This window comes from Scyliorhinus torazame, chromosome 1, assembly GCF_047496885.1.
Source record: "Scyliorhinus torazame isolate Kashiwa2021f chromosome 1, sScyTor2.1, whole genome shotgun sequence".
Lineage (NCBI taxonomy): Eukaryota > Metazoa > Chordata > Chondrichthyes > Carcharhiniformes > Scyliorhinidae > Scyliorhinus > Scyliorhinus torazame.
The window spans coordinates 419,169,752-419,187,293 of record NC_092707.1 but is presented as its reverse complement, the minus strand read 5'-3'; the positions used below and the strand labels follow the sequence as shown (position 1 = coordinate 419,187,293).

Sequence of the window (17,542 nt, the reverse complement as noted above, 5' to 3'; positions counted from 1 at the left end):
GTCGTCTGCAAATTTCCCAATAGTGCCCCTCGCATTCACGTCCAAATCGCTAATATTTCACAAGAACAGTCAGGTCCCAACACGCAGCCCTGTGGAACACCACTCGAAACAACATTGGGGAGACTAAACGCTTTGCGGAACACCTTCACTCAGTCTGCAAGAATGACCCAACCTTCCTGTCGCTGTCATTTCAGCTCAGCACCTGGCTCTCATGTCCACCTGTCCGCCCTTGGCCTGTTGCAATGTGAAGCCCAACACAAACTGGAGAAACAGAACTTCACCTTCCGATTGGGCAGGTTACAGCCCTCAGGGCTCAATATTTATTTCAACAACTTCCAACTGTGACCTTTTTCCTCGCTCCTGATCCTTTTTGTTTTTCTCTCCACAGATGCTGCCAGACCTGCTGAGTTTACCCAGTATTCTGATATGCTATTGAGTAACTTCCTTCCTCCCAACCTCAGCTCAGCTTCAGTCGTGTGAGCGAAGCCGTGAATGTGAGAATTTGTCACCCTCCTATTAGCTCCTCCCCTTCCTGGAGTCATGTTTGGAACATTAATATTTCCTGACTTTGCTGCACGGTTGTTAATGCAAATGACCGAGTCTCGAGGAACAGGATCTTTATTCTGAAATGATGTGTAAGATGCTCCTGGCTCTGGCCCTGTCCCTCTGTGTCGCTCTGGGTGAGTATGTGTCTCAGTTTGTTCAGTGAGCTCTGATGTGTCTTGTTCAATGTGGATGTGAATTCACACAGTTTCTTCCTGAGTATGTGATAGACAACCAGGAATCGCTCCCGCGTGATAATTCCTGTATCTGCTCAGTCCCTCTCAACTATTCTATGTGCTGAATATTCTGGAATTTCCAGTCCAGCAGGATCCATTCCCAAGATTTCTCCTGAATCCAGAATCCTTTCAGCGTAAGCATTGGCATTTCATGTGGAACGTTGTGAAATTGCTCTTGGACACCAAAGAGCACCCGTCAGGCTGAGTCCCACTTGGATTGGTCATTCCGGACATCGATTGAGGAGGCCGGCCAGTCGGGACTTTCCTCCTCGAGACCCACAGTGGCCATTGGGAACGCAGCTCCACACCCACTCTGGAGACTGAGCCTCAATCTCGGCTGATTGTCCAACATCACACAATGGGCGGTCTGCTCATTTATCCCATTGCTTTGTGAGAGCTCGATGTGCATCAACTGACTGCCAAATGTTCCAACTTCACAATAGTCAGCACCTTGAAAATGAACTGCTTGTCTGAAGGATGTGAGCGGTGCTACGTAAATGGAATATATTTCTTTCCCATTGTATAGAGCTGATCACTCCCAGGATTGTACATCATTGTAAACACACGTCACTGTGACAAGTAGGGCAGTGAGGAGAAGGCCAAGGAACTTTCTCTCTTTTGCTGTTTGTATCTAATGGAGATAGATACCAGGGGTGGAGGGCACCCAGGGGTGTGGGGTGGCAGCGGAGTCTGGGTGCCGGGTGGACATGACCAAGATTAGTGGAATTCTCAGCAGTTTTCCAGTTTCCGTGGAGACTCGCACTGGACTGGCTAGTTTCATGTGATTGGGTTCAGGGACAATCTGCTTCAGAGGCCATGAAGAGTCCAGCAGTATGTGTGGATCAGGGATTTACAGCAGTGTGTGGGGATCAGGGATTTACAGCAGTGTGTGTGGATCAGGGATTTACAGCAGTGTGTGTGGATCAGGGAATTACAGCAGTGTGTGGGGATCAGGGATTTACAGCAGTGTGTGGGGATCAGGGATTTACAGCAGTGTGTGTGGATCAGGGATTTACAGCAGTGTGTGTGGATCAGGGAATTACAGCAGTGTGTGGGGATCAGGGATTTACAGCAGTGTGTGTGGATCAGGGATATACAGCAGTGTGTGGGGGTCAGGGATTTACAGCAGTATGTGTGGATCAGGGATTTACAGCAGTGTGTGGGGATCAGGGATTTACAGCAGTGTGTGTGGATCTGGGATTTACAGCAGTGTGTGTGGATCAGGGATTTACAGCAGTGTGTGTGGATCAGGGATTTACAGCAGTGTGTGTGGATCAGGGATTTACAGCAGTGTGTCGGGATCAGGGATTTACAGCAGTGTGTGTGGATCAGGGATTTACAGCAGTGTGTGGGGATCAGGGATTTACAGCAGTGTGTGGGGATCAGGGATTTACAGCAGCGTGTGGGGATCAGGGATTTACAGCAGCGTGTGTGGATCAGGGATTTACAGCAGTGTGTGTGGATCAGGGATTTACAGCAGTGTGTGTGGATCAGGGATTTACAGCAGTGTGTGTGGATCAGGGATTTACAGCAGTGTGTGGGGATCAGGGATTTACAGCAGTGTGTGGATCAGGGATTTACAGCAGTGTGTGGGGATCAGGGATTTACAGCACTGTGTGGATCAGGGATTTACAGCAGTGTGTGTGGATCAGGGATTTTCAGCAGTGTGTGGGGATCAGGGATTTACAGCAGTGTGTGGGGATCAGGGATTTACAGCAGTGTGTGGATCAGGGATTTACAGCAGTGTGTGTGGATCAGGAATTGACAGCAGTGTGTGTGGATCAGGGATTTACAGCAGTGTGTGTGGATCAGGGATTTACAGCAGTGTGTGGGGATCAGGGATTTACAGCAGTGTGTGGGGATCAGGGATTTACAGCAGTGTGTGTGGATCAGGGATTTACAGCAGTGTGTGGGGATCAGGGATTTACAGCAGTGTGTGTGGATCAGGGATTTACAGCAGTGTGTGTGGATCAGGGATTTACAGCAGTGTGTGGGGATCAGGGATTTACAGCAGTGTGTGTGGATCAGGGATTTACAGCAGTGTGTGTGGATCAGGGATTTACAGCAGTGTATGTGGATCCGGGATTTACAGTGTGTGTGTGGATCAGGGATTTACAGCAGTGTGGGTGGATCAGGGATTTACAGCAGTGTGTGGGGATCAGGGATTTACAGCAGTGTGTGTGGATCAGGGATTTACAGCAGTGTATGTGGATCCGGGATTTACAGTGTGTGTGTGGATCAGGGATTTACAGCAGTTTGTGGGGATCAGAGATTTACAGCAGTGTGTGTGGATCAGGGATTTACAGCAGTGTGTGGGGATCAGGGATTTACAGCAGTGTGTGGGGATCAGGGATTTACAGCAGTGTGTGTGGATCAGGGATTTACAGCAGTGTGTGTGGATCAGGGATTTACAGCAGTGTGTGTGGATCAGGGATTTACAGCAGTGTGTGTGGATCAGGGATTTACAGCAGTGTGTGGGGATCAGGGATTTACAGCAGTGTGTGGGGATCAGGGATTTACAGCAGTGTGTGTGGATCAGGGATTTACAGCAGTGAGTGTGGATCAGGGATTTACAGCAGTGTGTGTGGATCAGGGATTTACAGCAGTGTGTGGATCAGGGATTTACAGCAGTGTGTGTGGATCAGGGATTTACAGCAGTGTGTGGGGATCAGGGATTTACAGCAGTGTGTGTGGATCAGGGATTTACAGCAGTGTGTGGGGATCAGGGATTTACAGCAGTGTGTGGGGATCAGGGATTTACAGCAGTGTGTGTGGATCAGGGATTTACAGCAGTGTGTGGGGATCAGGGATTTACAGCAGTGTGTGTGGATCAGGGATTTACAGCAGTGTGTGTGGATCAGGGATTTACAGCAGTGTGTGTGGATCAGGGATTTACAGCAGTGTGTGTGGATCAGGGATTTACAGCAGTGTGTGGATCAGGGATTTACAGCAGTGTGTGTGGATCAGGGATTTACAGCAGTGTGTGTGGATCAGGGATTTACAGCCGTGTGTGTGGATCAGGGATTTACAGCAGTGTGTGGGGATCAGGGATTTACAGCAGTGTGTGTGGATCAGGGATTTACAGCAGTGTGTGGATCAGGGATTTACAGCAGTGTGTGTGGATCAGGGATTTACAGCAGTGTGTGTGGATCAGGGATTTACAGCAGCGTGTGGGGATCAGAGATTTACAGCAGTGTGTGTGGATCAGGGATTTACAGCAGTGTGTGTGGATCAGGGATTTACAGCAGTGTGTGCGGATCAGGGATTTACAGCAGTGTGTGTGGATCAGGGATTTACAGCAGTGTGTGTGGATCAGGGATTTACAGCAGTGTGTGTGGATCAGGGATTTACAGCAGTGTGTGGGGATCAGGGATTTACAGCAGTGTGTGGGGATCAGGGATTTACAGCAGTGTGTGTGGATCAGGGATTTACAGCAGTGTGTGGGGATCAGGGATTTACAGCAGTGTGTGGGGATCAGGGATTTACAGCAGCGTGTGGGGATCAGGGATTTACAGCAGCGTGTGTGGATCAGGGATTTACAGCAGTGTGTGTGGATCAGGGATTTACAGCAGTGTGTGTGGATCAGGGATTTACAGCAGTGTGTGTGGATCAGGGATTTACAGCAGTGTGTGGGGATCAGGGATTTACAGCAGTGTGTGGATCAGGGATTTACAGCAGTGTGTGTGGATCAGGGATTTACAGCAGTGTGTGGGGATCAGGGATTTACAGCAGTGTGTGGGGATCAGGGATTTACAGCACTGTGTGGATCAGGGATTTACAGCAGTGTGTGTGGATCAGGGATTTACAGCAGTGTGTGGGGATCAGGGATTTACAGCAGTGTGTGGGGATCAGGGATTTACAGCAGTGTGTGGATCAGGGATTTACAGCAGTGTGTGTGGATCAGGAATTGACAGCAGTGTGTGTGGATCAGGGATTTACAGCAGTGTGTGTGGATCAGGGATTTACAGCAGTGTGTGGGGATCAGGGATTTACAGCAGTGTGTGGGGATCAGGGATTTACAGCAGTGTGTGGGGATCAGGGATTTACAGCAGTGTGTGTGGATCAGGGATTTACAGCAGTGTGTGGATCAGGGATTTACAGCAGTGTGTGTGGATCAGGGATTTACAGCAGTGTGTGTGGATCAGGGATTTACAGCAGCGTGTGGGGATCAGAGATTTACAGCAGTGTGTGTGGATCAGGGATTTACAGCAGTGTGTGTGGATCAGGGATTTACAGCAGTGTGTGCGGATCAGGGATTTACAGCAGTGTGTGTGGATCAGGGATTTACAGCAGTGTGTGTGGATCAGGGATTTACAGCAGTGTGTGTGGATCAGGGATTTACAGCAGTGTGTGGGGATCAGGGATTTACAGCAGTGTGTGGGGATCAGGGATTTACAGCAGTGTGTGTGGATCAGGGATTTACAGCAGTGTGTGGGGATCAGGGATTTACAGCAGTGTGTGGGGATCAGGGATTTACAGCAGCGTGTGGGGATCAGGGATTTACAGCAGCGTGTGTGGATCAGGGATTTACAGCAGTGTGTGTGGATCAGGGATTTACAGCAGTGTGTGTGGATCAGGGATTTACAGCAGTGTGTGTGGATCAGGGATTTACAGCAGTGTGTGGGGATCAGGGATTTACAGCAGTGTGTGGATCAGGGATTTACAGCAGTGTGTGTGGATCAGGGATTTACAGCAGTGTGTGGGGATCAGGGATTTACAGCAGTGTGTGGGGATCAGGGATTTACAGCACTGTGTGGATCAGGGATTTACAGCAGTGTGTGTGGATCAGGGATTTACAGCAGTGTGTGGGGATCAGGGATTTACAGCAGTGTGTGGGGATCAGGGATTTACAGCAGTGTGTGGATCAGGGATTTACAGCAGTGTGTGTGGATCAGGAATTGACAGCAGTGTGTGTGGATCAGGGATTTACAGCAGTGTGTGTGGATCAGGGATTTACAGCAGTGTGTGGGGATCAGGGATTTACAGCAGTGTGTGGGGATCAGGGATTTACAGCAGTGTGTGTGGATCAGGGATTTACAGCCGTGTGTGTGGATCAGGGATTTACAGCAGTGTGTGTGGATCAGGGATTTACAGCAGTGTGTGGGGATCAGGGATTTACAGCAGTGTGTGGATCAGGGATTTACAGCAGTGTGTGTGGATCAGGGATTTACAGCAGTGTGTGGGGATCAGGGATTTACAGCAGTGTGTGGATCAGGGATTTACAGCAGTGTGTGCGGATCAGGGATTTACAGCAGTGTGTGGGGATCAGGGATTTACAGCAGTGTGTGGGGATCAGGGATTTACAGCAGTGTGTGGATCAGGGATTTACAGCAGTGTGTGGGGATCAGGGATTTACAGCAGTGTGTGTGGATCAGGGATTTACAGCAGTGTGTGTGGATCAGGGATTTACAGCAGTGTGTGTGGATCAGGGATTTACAGCAGTGTGTGTGGATCAGGGATTTACAGCAGTGTGTGTGGATCAGGGATTTACAGCAGTGTGTGGGGATCAGGGATTTACAGCAGTGTGTGTGGATCAGGGATTTACAGCAGTGTGTGGGGATCAGGGATTTACAGCAGTGTGTGTGGATCGGGGATTTACAGCAGTGTGTGGGGATCAGGGATTTACAGCAGTGTGTGTGGATCAGGGATTTACAGCAGTGTGTGTGGATCAGGGATTTACAGCAGTGTGTGTGGATCAGGGATTTACAGCAGTGTGTGGGGTTCAGGGATTTACAGCAGTGTGTGCGGATCAGGGATTTACAGCAGTGTGTGGGGATCAGGGATTTACAGCAGTGTGTGTGGATCAGGGATTTACAGCAGTGTGTGTGGATCAGGGATTTACAGCAGTGTGTGTGGATCAGGGATTTACAGCAGTGTGTGTGGATCAGGGATTTACAGCAGTGTGTGTGGATCAGGGATTTACAGCAGTGTGTGTGGATCAGGGATTTACAGCAGTGTGTGGGGATCAGGGATTTACAGCAGTGTGTGTGGATCAGGGATTTACAGCAGTGTGTGTGGATCAGGGATTTACAGCAGTGTGTGTGGATCAGGGATTTATAGTAGTATGTGTGGATCTGGGATTTACAGCAGTGTGTGCGGATCAGGGATTTACAGCAGTGTGTGGGGATCAGGGATTTACAGCAGTGTGTGTGGATCAGGGATTTACAGCAGTGTGTGTGGATCAGGGAATTACAGCAGTGTGTGGGGATCAGGGATTTACAGCAGTGTGTGGGGATCAGGGATTTACAGCAGTGTGTGGGGATCAGGGATTTACAGCAGTGTGTGTGGATCAGCGAATTACAGCAGTGTGTGGGGATCAGGGATTTACAGCAGTGTGTGTGGATCAGGGATATACAGCAGTGTGTGGGGGTCAGGGATTTACAGCAGTGTGTGTGGATCAGGGATTTACAGCAGTGTGTGGGGATCAGGGATTTACAGCAGTGTGTGTGGATCTGGGATTTACAGCAGTGTGTGTGGATCAGGGATTTACAGCAGTGTGTGTGGATCAGGGATTTACAGCAGTGTGTGTGGATCAGGGATTTACAGCAGTGTGTGGGGATCAGGGATTTACAGCAGTGTGTGTGGATCAGGGATTTACAGCAGTGTGTGGGGATCAGGGATTTACAGCAGTGTGTGGGGATCAGGGATTTACAGCAGCGTGTGGGGATCAGGGATTTACAGCAGCGTGTGTGGATCAGGGATTTACAGCAGTGTGTGTGGATCAGGGATTTACAGCAGTGTGTGTGGATCAGGGATTTACAGCAGTGTGTGGGGATCAGGGATTTACAGCAGTGTGTGGATCAGGGATTTACAGCAGTGTGTGTGGATCAGGGATTTACAGCAGTGTGTGGGGATCAGGGATTTACAGCAGTGTGTGGGGATCAGGGATTTACAGCACTGTGTGGATCAGGGATTTACAGCAGTGTGTGTGGATCAGGGATTTACAGCAGTGTGTGGGGATCAGGGATTTACAGCAGTGTGTGGGGATCAGGGATTTACAGCAGTGTGTGGATCAGGGATTTACAGCAGTGTGTGTGGATCAGGGATTTACAGCAGTGTGTGGATCAGGGATTTACAGCAGTGTGTGTGGATCAGGGATTTACAGCAGTGTGTGGGGATCAGGGATTTACAGCAGTGTGTGGGGATCAGGGATTTACAGCACTGTGTGGATCAGGGATTTACAGCAGTGTGTGTGGATCAGGGATTTACAGCAGTGTGTGGGGATCAGGGATTTACAGCAGTGTGTGGGGATCAGGGATTTACAGCAGTGAGTGGATCAGGGATTTACAGCAGTGTGTGTGGATCAGGAATTGACAGCAGTGTGTGTGGATCAGGGATTTACAGCAGTGTGTGTGGATCAGGGATTTACAGCAGTGTGTGGGGATCAGGGATTTACAGCAGTGTGTGGGGATCAGGGATTTACAGCAGTGTGTGTGGATCAGGGATTTACAGCAGTGTGTGGGGATCAGGGATTTACAGCAGTGTGTGTGGATCAGGGATTTACAGCAGTGTGTGTGGATCAGGGATTTACAGCAGTGTGTGTGGATCAGGGATTTACAGCAGTGTGTGTGGATCAGGGATTTACAGCAGTGTGTGGATCAGGGATTTACAGCAGTGTGTGTGGATCAGGGATTTACAGCAGTGTGTGGGGATCAGGGATTTACAGCAGTGTGTGTGGATCAGGGATTTACAGCAGTGTGTGTGGATCGGGGATTTACAGCAGTGTGTGTGGATCAGGGATTTACAGCAGTGTGTGTGGATCAGGGATTTACAGCAGTGTGTGTGGATCAGGGATTTACAGCAGTGTGTGTGGATCAGGGATTTACAGCAGTGTGTGGATCAGGGATTTACAGCAGTGTGTGTGGATCAGGGATTTACAGCAGTGTGTGTGGATCAGGGATTTACAGCAGTGTGTGGGGATCAGGGATTTACAGCAGTGTGTGTGGATCAGGGATTTACAGCAGTGTGTGTGGATCGGGGATTTACAGCAGTGTGTGTGGATCAGGGATTTACAGCCGTGTGTGTGGATCAGGGATTTACAGCAGTGTGTGTGGATCAGGGATTTACAGCAGTGTGTGTGGATCAGGGATTTACAGCAGTGTGTGGGGATCAGGGATTTACAGCAGTGTGTGGATCAGGGATTTACAGCAGTGTGTGTGGATCAGGGATTTACAGCAGTGTGTGTGGATCAGGGATTTACAGCAGTGTGTGTGGATCAGGGATTTACAGCAGTGTGTGTGGATCAGGGAATTACAGCAGTGTGTGTGGATCAGGGAATTACAGCAGTGTGTGGGGATCAGGGATTTACAGCAGTGTGTGTGGATCAGGGATTTACAGCAGTGTGTGCGGATCAGGGATTTACAGCAGTGTGTGTGGATCAGGGATTTACAGCAGTGTGTGTGGATCAGGGATTTACAGCAGTGTGTGTGGATCAGGGATTTACAGCAGTGTGTGGGGATCAGGGATTTACAGCAGTGTGTGGGGATCAGGGATTTACAGCAGTGTGTGGGGATCAGGGATTTACAGCAGTGTGTGTGGATCAGGGATTTACAGCAGTGTGTGGGGATCAGGGATTTACAGCAGTGTGTGTGGATCAGGGATTTACAGCAGTGTGTGGGGATCAGGGATTTACAGCAGTGTGTGGGGATCAGGGATTTACAGCAGTGTGTGTGGATCAGGGATTTACAGCAGAGTGTGCGGATCAGGGATTTACAGCAGTGTGTGGGGATCAGGGATTTACAGCAGTGTGTGGGGATCAGGGATTTACAGCAGTGTGTGGATCAGGGATTTACAGCAGTGTGTGTGGATCAGGGATTTACAGCAGTGTGTGTGGATCAGGGATTTACAGCAGTGTGTGTGGATCAGGGATTTACAGCAGTGTGTGTGGATCAGGGATTTACAGCAGTGTGTGTGGATCAGGGATTTACAGCAGTGTGTGTGGATCAGGGATTTGCAGCAGTGTGTGTGGATCAGGGATTTACAGCAGTGTGTGTGGATCAGGGATTTACAGCAGTGTGTGTGGATCGGGGATTTACAGCAGTGTGTGTGGATCAGGGATTTACAGCAGTGTGTGTGGATCAGGGATTTACAGCAGTGTGTGTGGATCAGGGATTTACAGCAGTGTGTGTGGATCAGGGATTTACAGCAGTGTGTGTGGATCAGGGATTTACAGCAGTGTGTGTGGATCAGGGAATTACAGCAGTGTGTGTGGATCAGGGAATTACAGCAGTGTGTGGGGATCAGGGATTTACAGCAGTGTGTGTGGATCAGGGATTTACAGCAGTGTGTGCGGATCAGGGATTTACAGCAGTGTGTGTGGATCAGGGATTTACAGCAGTGTGTGTGGATCAGGGATTTACAGCAGTGTGTGTGGATCAGGGATTTACAGCAGTGTGTGGGGATCAGGGATTTACAGCAGTGTGTGGGGATCAGGGATTTACAGCAGTGTGTGGGGATCAGGGATTTACAGCAGTGTGTGTGGATCAGGGATTTACAGCAGTGTGTGGGGATCAGGGATTTACAGCAGTGTGTGTGGATCAGGGATTTACAGCAGTGTGTGGGGATCAGGGATTTACAGCAGTGTGTGGGGATCAGGGATTTACAGCAGTGTGTGTGGATCAGGGATTTACAGCAGAGTGTGCGGATCAGGGATTTACAGCAGTGTGTGGGGATCAGGGATTTACAGCAGTGTGTGGGGATCAGGGATTTACAGCAGTGTGTGGATCAGGGATTTACAGCAGTGTGTGGGGATCAGGGATTTACAGCAGTGTGTGTGGATCAGGGATTTACAGCAGTGTGTGTGGATCAGGGATTTACAGCAGTGTGTGTGGATCAGGGATTTACAGCAGTGTGTGTGGATCAGGGATTTGCAGCAGTGTGTGTGGATCAGGGATTTACAGCAGTGTGTGTGGATCAGGGATTTACAGCAGTGTGTGTGGATCGGGGATTTACAGCAGTGTGTGTGGATCGGGGATTTACAGAAGTGTGTGTGGATCAGGGATTTACAGCAGTGTGTGTGGATCAGGGATTTACAGCAGTGTGTGTGGATCAGGGATTTACAGCAGTGTGTGTGGATCAGGGATTTACAGCAATGTGTGTGGATCAGGGATTTACAGCAGTGTGTGTGGATCAGGGATTTACAGCAGTTTGTGTGGATCAGGGATTTACAGCAGTGTGTGTGGATCAGGGATTTACAGCAGTGTGTGTGGATCAGGGATTTCCAGCAGTGTGTGTGGATCAGGGATTTACAGCAGTGTGTGTGGATCAGGGATTTGCAGCAGTGTGTGTGGATCAGGGATTTACAGCAGTGTGTGTGGATCAGGGATTTACAGCAGTGTGTGTGGATCAGGGATTTACAGCAGTGTGTGGGGATCAGGGATGTCCTGTCGGACAGACTTTGAAATGATGACCGGCTCGCTTCTCTGGAGAAAACCAATCTTGGGGTTTGTCAGATTGTGGTGAATGTGTTGCTGGAACAATTCACCAGGTGCATATCTGTGTTACGCTGTTGCTCATGTGGGCTCCCCCTATGGACCGTTGTAAGGTATTACCTATGATGTCGCATGTTGGGGCCCGACCCTCAGACTCACCGGCCCGCAGACCCCGCAGTGTGGCAGCGTGTCTGCCGACTCCGCCCCCCCCCCCCCCCCCCCGGACGCGTCATCGGCCTCGTGTAGTCCGTGGGGACAGTCATCTTCCACCCCACCCAACGTGGGCGACCCATGTGCGACCGACGGGAGCTGCCATCTTGGACCCAGCACCTCCGACCACGCCGACTACCCGCAACTCCGCGCGGTCACCCTTGACCCAAACACCTCCGGAGCTCTATGATGACCGTCCGGGTAAACGGACACGAAACGCCCTGCCTCTTCGCATCCGGGAGCACCGAGAGCTTCATTCACCCAGACACGGTAAGACGCTGCTCGCTCCCGATCTTCCCGACACATCAAACCATCTCCCTCGCCTCCGGGTCGCACTCGGTGCGGGTCCGGGGGTGCACTACCACAACCCTCGCAATACAGGGCGCCGAGTACGGCAATTTTAAACTTTATGTACTCCCCGACCTCTACGCTCCTCTCCTATTGGGACTGGATTTCCAATATAACCTCAGGAGCCTGACCCTGAAGTTCGGCGGGCCCCTACCCCCACTCACCGTATGTGGCCTTGCGACCCTAAAGGTCGACCCTCCCCCGCTCTTCGCAAACCTCACCGCCGACAGCAAACCAGTCGCCACCAGAAGCAGGCGGTACAGCATCCAGGACAGGACTTTTCTCAGGTCCGAGGTCCAGCGGCTCTGGAGGGAGGGGGTCATCGAGGCAGCAATAGCCCCTGGAGAGCCCAGGTGGTGGTCAGGACCGGGGAAAAGAACCGGATGGTTGTAGATTACAGCCAGACCATAAACCAGTACACGCAACTCGATGCGTACCCCCTTCCCCGGATAGCATCCTGACATGGTGAATCAGATCGCACACTACCGCGTGTTCTCCACGGTGGATCTGAAGTCTGCGTACCACCAGCTCCCAATCCGCCCGGGGGACCGCCACTACACGGCCTTTGAGGCAGACGGCCGCCTCGTCCACTTCCTCCGGGTCCCCTTTGGCGTCACGAACGGGGTCTCGGACTTCCAAAGAATGATGGACCGAATGGTGAACCAGTGCGGGCTGCGGGACACATTTCCGTCCTTGGACAACGTCGCCACCTGCGGCCACGATCAGCAGGACCACGATGCCAACCTCCAGAGATTTCTCCAAACCGCCCGAACCCTTAACCTCACCTACAACAAGGAGAAATACGTTTTCCGCACAACCAGTCTAGCCATCCTCGGCTACGTCGTGGAAAACGGGGTCCTAGAACCCGACCCCGACCGTAGGCGCCCCCTCCTGCAACTCCCCCTTCCCCACTGTCCCAAGGCCCTGAAGAGGTGCCTCGGGCTCTTTTCATATTACGCCCAGTGGATCCCCAACTATGCGGACAAGCCCGCCCACCAATCAAGGCCGCCACCTTCCCACTGGCGGCTGAGGCCCTCCAGGCCTTCAGCTGCATCAAGGCGGACATCGCCAAAGCTGCGATGCGCGCGGTGGACGAGTCCGTCCCCTTCCAGGTGGAGAGCGACGCCTCAGTGGTCGCCCTCGCCGCTACCCTCAATCAGGCAGGCAGGCCAGGAGCAATTTCTTCACGAACCCTCACCACCTCCGAAATTCGATACTCCTCAGTCGAAAAGGAAGCCCAAGCATAGTGGAAGCCGTACGGCACTGGAGACACTACCTCGCTGGTAGGAGGTTTACCCTCGTCACTGACCAACGATCGGTTGCCTTCATGTTCGACAATACGCAGCGGGGCAAGATCAAGAATGATAAGATCTTGAGGTGGAGGATCGAACTCTCCACCTATAACTACGATATAGTGTATCGTCCTCGGAAGCTCAACGAGCCCCCAGATGCCCTGTCCCGCGGCACAGTGCGCAAGATGGTCGACTCCGTGCTATCTACGATGACCTCTGTCACCCGGGGGTCACCCGGCTTCTCCACTACATCAAGACCCACAACCTGCCCTACTCCACCGAGGAGGTCAGAGCCATGACCAGGGACTGCCCAATCTGTGCGGAGTGCAAGCCGCACTTCTATCGACTGGATAAGGCCCACCCGGTAAAGGCATCCCGGCCCTTTGAGCGCCTCAGTATCGATTTCAAAGGGCCCCTCCCCTCCAACAACTGCAACACATATTTCCTCAACATCACTGACGAGTTCTCCCGCTTCCCCTTTGCAATCCCTTGCCCCGACATGACCGCGGCCACCGTCACCCTGTTCGGTTTCCCCACGTACGGTCACAGTGACCGGGGCTCGTTGTTCATGAGCGACGAACTGATTCAGTACCTGCTCAGTAAGGGCATCGCCTCGAGCAGGACCACCAGTTATAACCCCAGGGGAAACGGGCAGGTGGAGAGGGAGAACGCGACGGTCTGGAAGACCGTCCACCTGACCCGACAGTCTAGGAATCCCGCAGTTCCCCACTGGCAGGAGGTCCTCCCCGACGCACTCCACTCTATTAGGTCCCTACTTTGCACGGCCACAAACGAGACCCCTGATGACCGCCTGTTTGTTTTCCCGAGGAAATCCACCTCCGGGGCCTCGTTTCCGTCCTGGCTGAAGACACCGGGGCCCGTCCTGCTCCGCAAACACGTCAGGATCCCTAAGTCCGACCCCCTGGTCGAGAGGGTCCAGCTCCTACACTCCAGCCCCCAGTACGCATACATCGAACACCCCGACGGCCGACAGGATACGGTCTCCCTCCGGGACCTGGCACCCGCAGGTTCCACCGCCATACCATCTTACCCCGCCCAACCTACGCTGCCCAGTGCCCCGCCCCTACATGGCACCCGCACCCCCTCCCGCCCGATCTTATCCCCTTCTCCGACCCACAGGAATGAAGCTCCAGAAGACACGCTCCCGGAGCCCACGTCTGTGCCCGCACCGGCGACTTCACTACCCATGCCCACACGGATGAGTTCGACGCCCGGGCCAGCTGCGATACCAGAGCTTCGGCGATCACAGCGCACAATCCGTGCGCCGGACAGGCTGAACTTATGAACCCTTCACCCCCGCCGGACTTCATTTTTTTAACAGGGGGTGAATGTGGTGACTGTATTGCTGTAACAATTCACCATGTACATATCTGTATTATGCTGTTGCCCATGTGGGCTCCACCTATGGACCATTGTAAGGTATTACCTATGATGTAGCATGTTGGGGCCTGTGCGGGCTCCGCCCCTGGCTCCACCCCTTGAGGGGAGGTATAAAGAGCAGTCGCCCTGTAGGCAGCTCCCACTAACAGATCAGTCGCAGGCAGGCACTGTTCTAGTTGATTAAAGCCACAGTTTACTTCTACTCCTGTTTCGTGTGAATTGATGGTCGCATCACAGATTCCAGCATTTTTATTCCCAGTTTTCCTGATTAAAGCAGCCAATGGGACAATTGCCTGTTCTGCTGCCCAATACTGAACGAGCCATTGTGTAAACAGACTAATATATAAATTCGGAGCAGGGGTAAGGGTCTGGGTGCCCACACTGATATCGCTCTCTCAGCATCCTCACATGGTTTACGTGCAGTGAGGCAGGAGACATCACAGCGACTGACCGTCACCCTCACAAACTCTACACACATAGAAAACATCACCACCCCCATCCCGCTGCCCACACTCAGGCTGCTGTCGGATCATCAGTTATTCCCAAGATTGATTTGAATTTTTAATGTTTCAGGAATTGCGGAGAATCCAGTGATCATCCTGAGTCCAAAAACGATCATTGTCCCTCAGGGGGGCTCGGTGCAATTGCAATGTGCATTGGTGAATGGCAGCGTGGACAACACTAATGTCCAGTGGAAAAAGTACAACCAGGACCTGGGCATCAGTGAGAAATTTCAATCTTCCACAGATCCCAAATACAACAGTTACATTCTCACCATCCGGAATGTGCAGAAAAATGATGCTGGAAACTACAATTGTGAAATTACAACAAAATCTCAAACCATCCGTGGAAATACAATTCAGATAGATGTACGAGGTAAATATACTTTTCTCAATGACACGCTGAGATTCAATTATGAGAGTGTGAGTGACCGTGAGAGAGTGAGTGTGAGAGAGAATGAGTGAGAGAGAGTGTGTGTGTGCCCGTGAAAGTGAGTGAGAGAGACTGAGTGAGAGAGAGTGTGAGTGTGATTGTGAGAGAGTGAGTGTGGGAGTCAATGAGTGTGATTGTGAGAGAGTGAGTGTGAGAGAGAATAAGTGAGAGAGTGTAGGTGTGACTGTGAGAGAGTGAGTGTGAGAGAGAATGAGTGAGCGAGAGTGTGAATGTGACAGAGAGAGTGAGTGTGAGAGAGAATGAGAGAGAGAGTGTGAGTGTGACATTGAGAGAGTGAGTGTTAGCAAATGAGTGAGAGAGTGTGAGTGTGACATTGAGAGAGTGAGTGTGAGAGAGAATGAGTGAGAGAGAGTGAGTGTGACTCTGAGAGTGAGTGTGAGAGAGTAAGTGTGACTCTCTGTGAGAGTGAGTGTGAGAGAGAGTGAGTGAGAGAGAGTGAGTGTGACTGTTTGTGAGAGAGTGAGTGTGAGAGAGAGTGAGTGAGAGTGAGTGTGAGTGTGACTGTGAGAGAGTGAGTGAGAGAATGAGTGAAAAAGAATGTGAGTGACTGTGAGAGAGTGTGATTGTGACTGTCTGCGTGTGAGTGAGAGAGAATGAGTGAGAGTGTGGCTGTGAGAGAGTGAGTGTGAGAGAGAATGAGTGCGAGAGAGTGAGTGTGACTCTGTGAGAGTGAGTGTGAGAGAGAACGAGTGAGAGAAAGTGTGACTCTCTGTGAGAGTGATTGTGAGAGAGAACGAGTGAGAGAGTGAGTGTGACTGTTTGTGAGAGAGTGAGTGTGAGAGAGAGTGAGTGAGTGAGTGTGAGTGTGACTGTTTGTGAGAGAGTGAGTGTGAGAGAATGAGTGAAAAAGAATGTGAGTGACTGTGAGAGAGTGTGAGTGTGACTGTCTGCGCGTGAGTGAGAGAATGAGTGAAAGAGAGTGGCTGTGAGAGAGTGAGTGTGAGAGAGAATGAGTGCGAGAGAATGTTACTGTGTGTGAGAGTGTGAGTGTGAGAGAGAATGAGTGCGAGAGAATGTTACTGTGTGTGAGAGTGAGTGTGAGAGAGACTGAGTGAGAGAGAGTGTGAGTGTGATAGTGAGAGAGTGAGTGTGAGAGAGAATGAGTGAGAGAGAGTGTGTGTGTGCCCGTGAGAGAGTGAGTGTGGGAGACAATGAGTGTGATTGTGAGAGAGTGAGTGTGAGAGAGAATAAATGAGAGAGAGTGTAGGTGTGAGAGAGTGTGACTGTTTTTGAGAGAGTGAGTGTGAGAGAGAATGAGTGAAAAAGAATGTGAGAGTGACTGTGAGAGAGTGTGAGTGTGACTGTGAGAGAGTGAGTGAGAGAGAATGAAAGAGAGAGTGTGAGTGTGACATTGAGAGAGTGAGTGTGAGAGAGAATGAGTGAGAGAGTGAGTGTGACTCTGTGAGAGTGAGTGTGGGAGAGAACGAGTGAGAGAAAGTGTGACTCTCTGTGAGAGTGACTGTGAGAGAGAACGAGTGAGAGAGTGAGTGTGACTGTTTGTGAGAGAGTGAGTGTGAGAGAGAGTGAGTGAGTGAGTGTGAGTGTGACTGTTTGTGAGAGAGTGAGTGTGAGAGAATGAGTGAAAAAGAATGTGAGTGACTGTGAGAGAGTGTGAGTGTGACTGTCTGCGCGTGAGTGAGAGAATGAGTGAAAGAGAGTGGCTGTGAGAGAGTGAGTGTGAGAGAGAATGAGTGCGAGAGAATGTTACTGTGTGTGAGAGTGTGAGTGTGAGAGAGAATGAGTGCGAGAGAATGTTACTGTGTGTGAGAGTGAGTGTGAGAGAGACTGAGTGAGAGAGAGTGTGAGTGTGATAGTGAGAGAGTGAGTGTGAGAGAGAATGAGTGAGAGAGAGTGTGTGTGTGCCCGTGAGAGAGTGAGTGTGGGAGACAATGAGTGTGATTGTGAGAGAGTGAGTGTGAGAGAGAATAAATGAGAGAGAGTGTAGGTGTGAGAGAGTGTGACTGTTTTTGAGAGAGTGAGTGTGAGAGAGAATGAGTGAAAAAGAATGTGAGAGTGACTGTGAGAGAGTGTGAGTATGACTGTGAGAGAGTGAGTGAGAGAGAATGAAAGAGAGAGTGTGAGTGTGACATTGAGAGAGTGAGTGTGAGAGAGAATGAGTGAGAGAGTG

At 50.9% G+C, this 17,542-nt stretch overlaps 1 protein-coding gene across 1 annotated transcript in view; it reads left to right on the top strand.

The window, feature by feature from the left end:
- The first annotated feature begins 592 nt into the window (after nucleotides 1-592).
- The window catches only part of LOC140428634 (junctional adhesion molecule C-like), a 196,793-nt gene continuing 179,843 nt past the window's right edge, over nucleotides 593-17,542 (top strand). Inside the window, exons 1-2 of the mRNA XM_072515303.1 lie at nucleotides 593-680; nucleotides 15,034-15,336. Of these exons, the coding sequence (XP_072371404.1) occupies nucleotides 629-680; nucleotides 15,034-15,336 (355 nt within the window). The 5' untranslated portion in view covers nucleotides 593-628. The remainder of the gene's footprint in view (nucleotides 681-15,033; nucleotides 15,337-17,542) is intronic.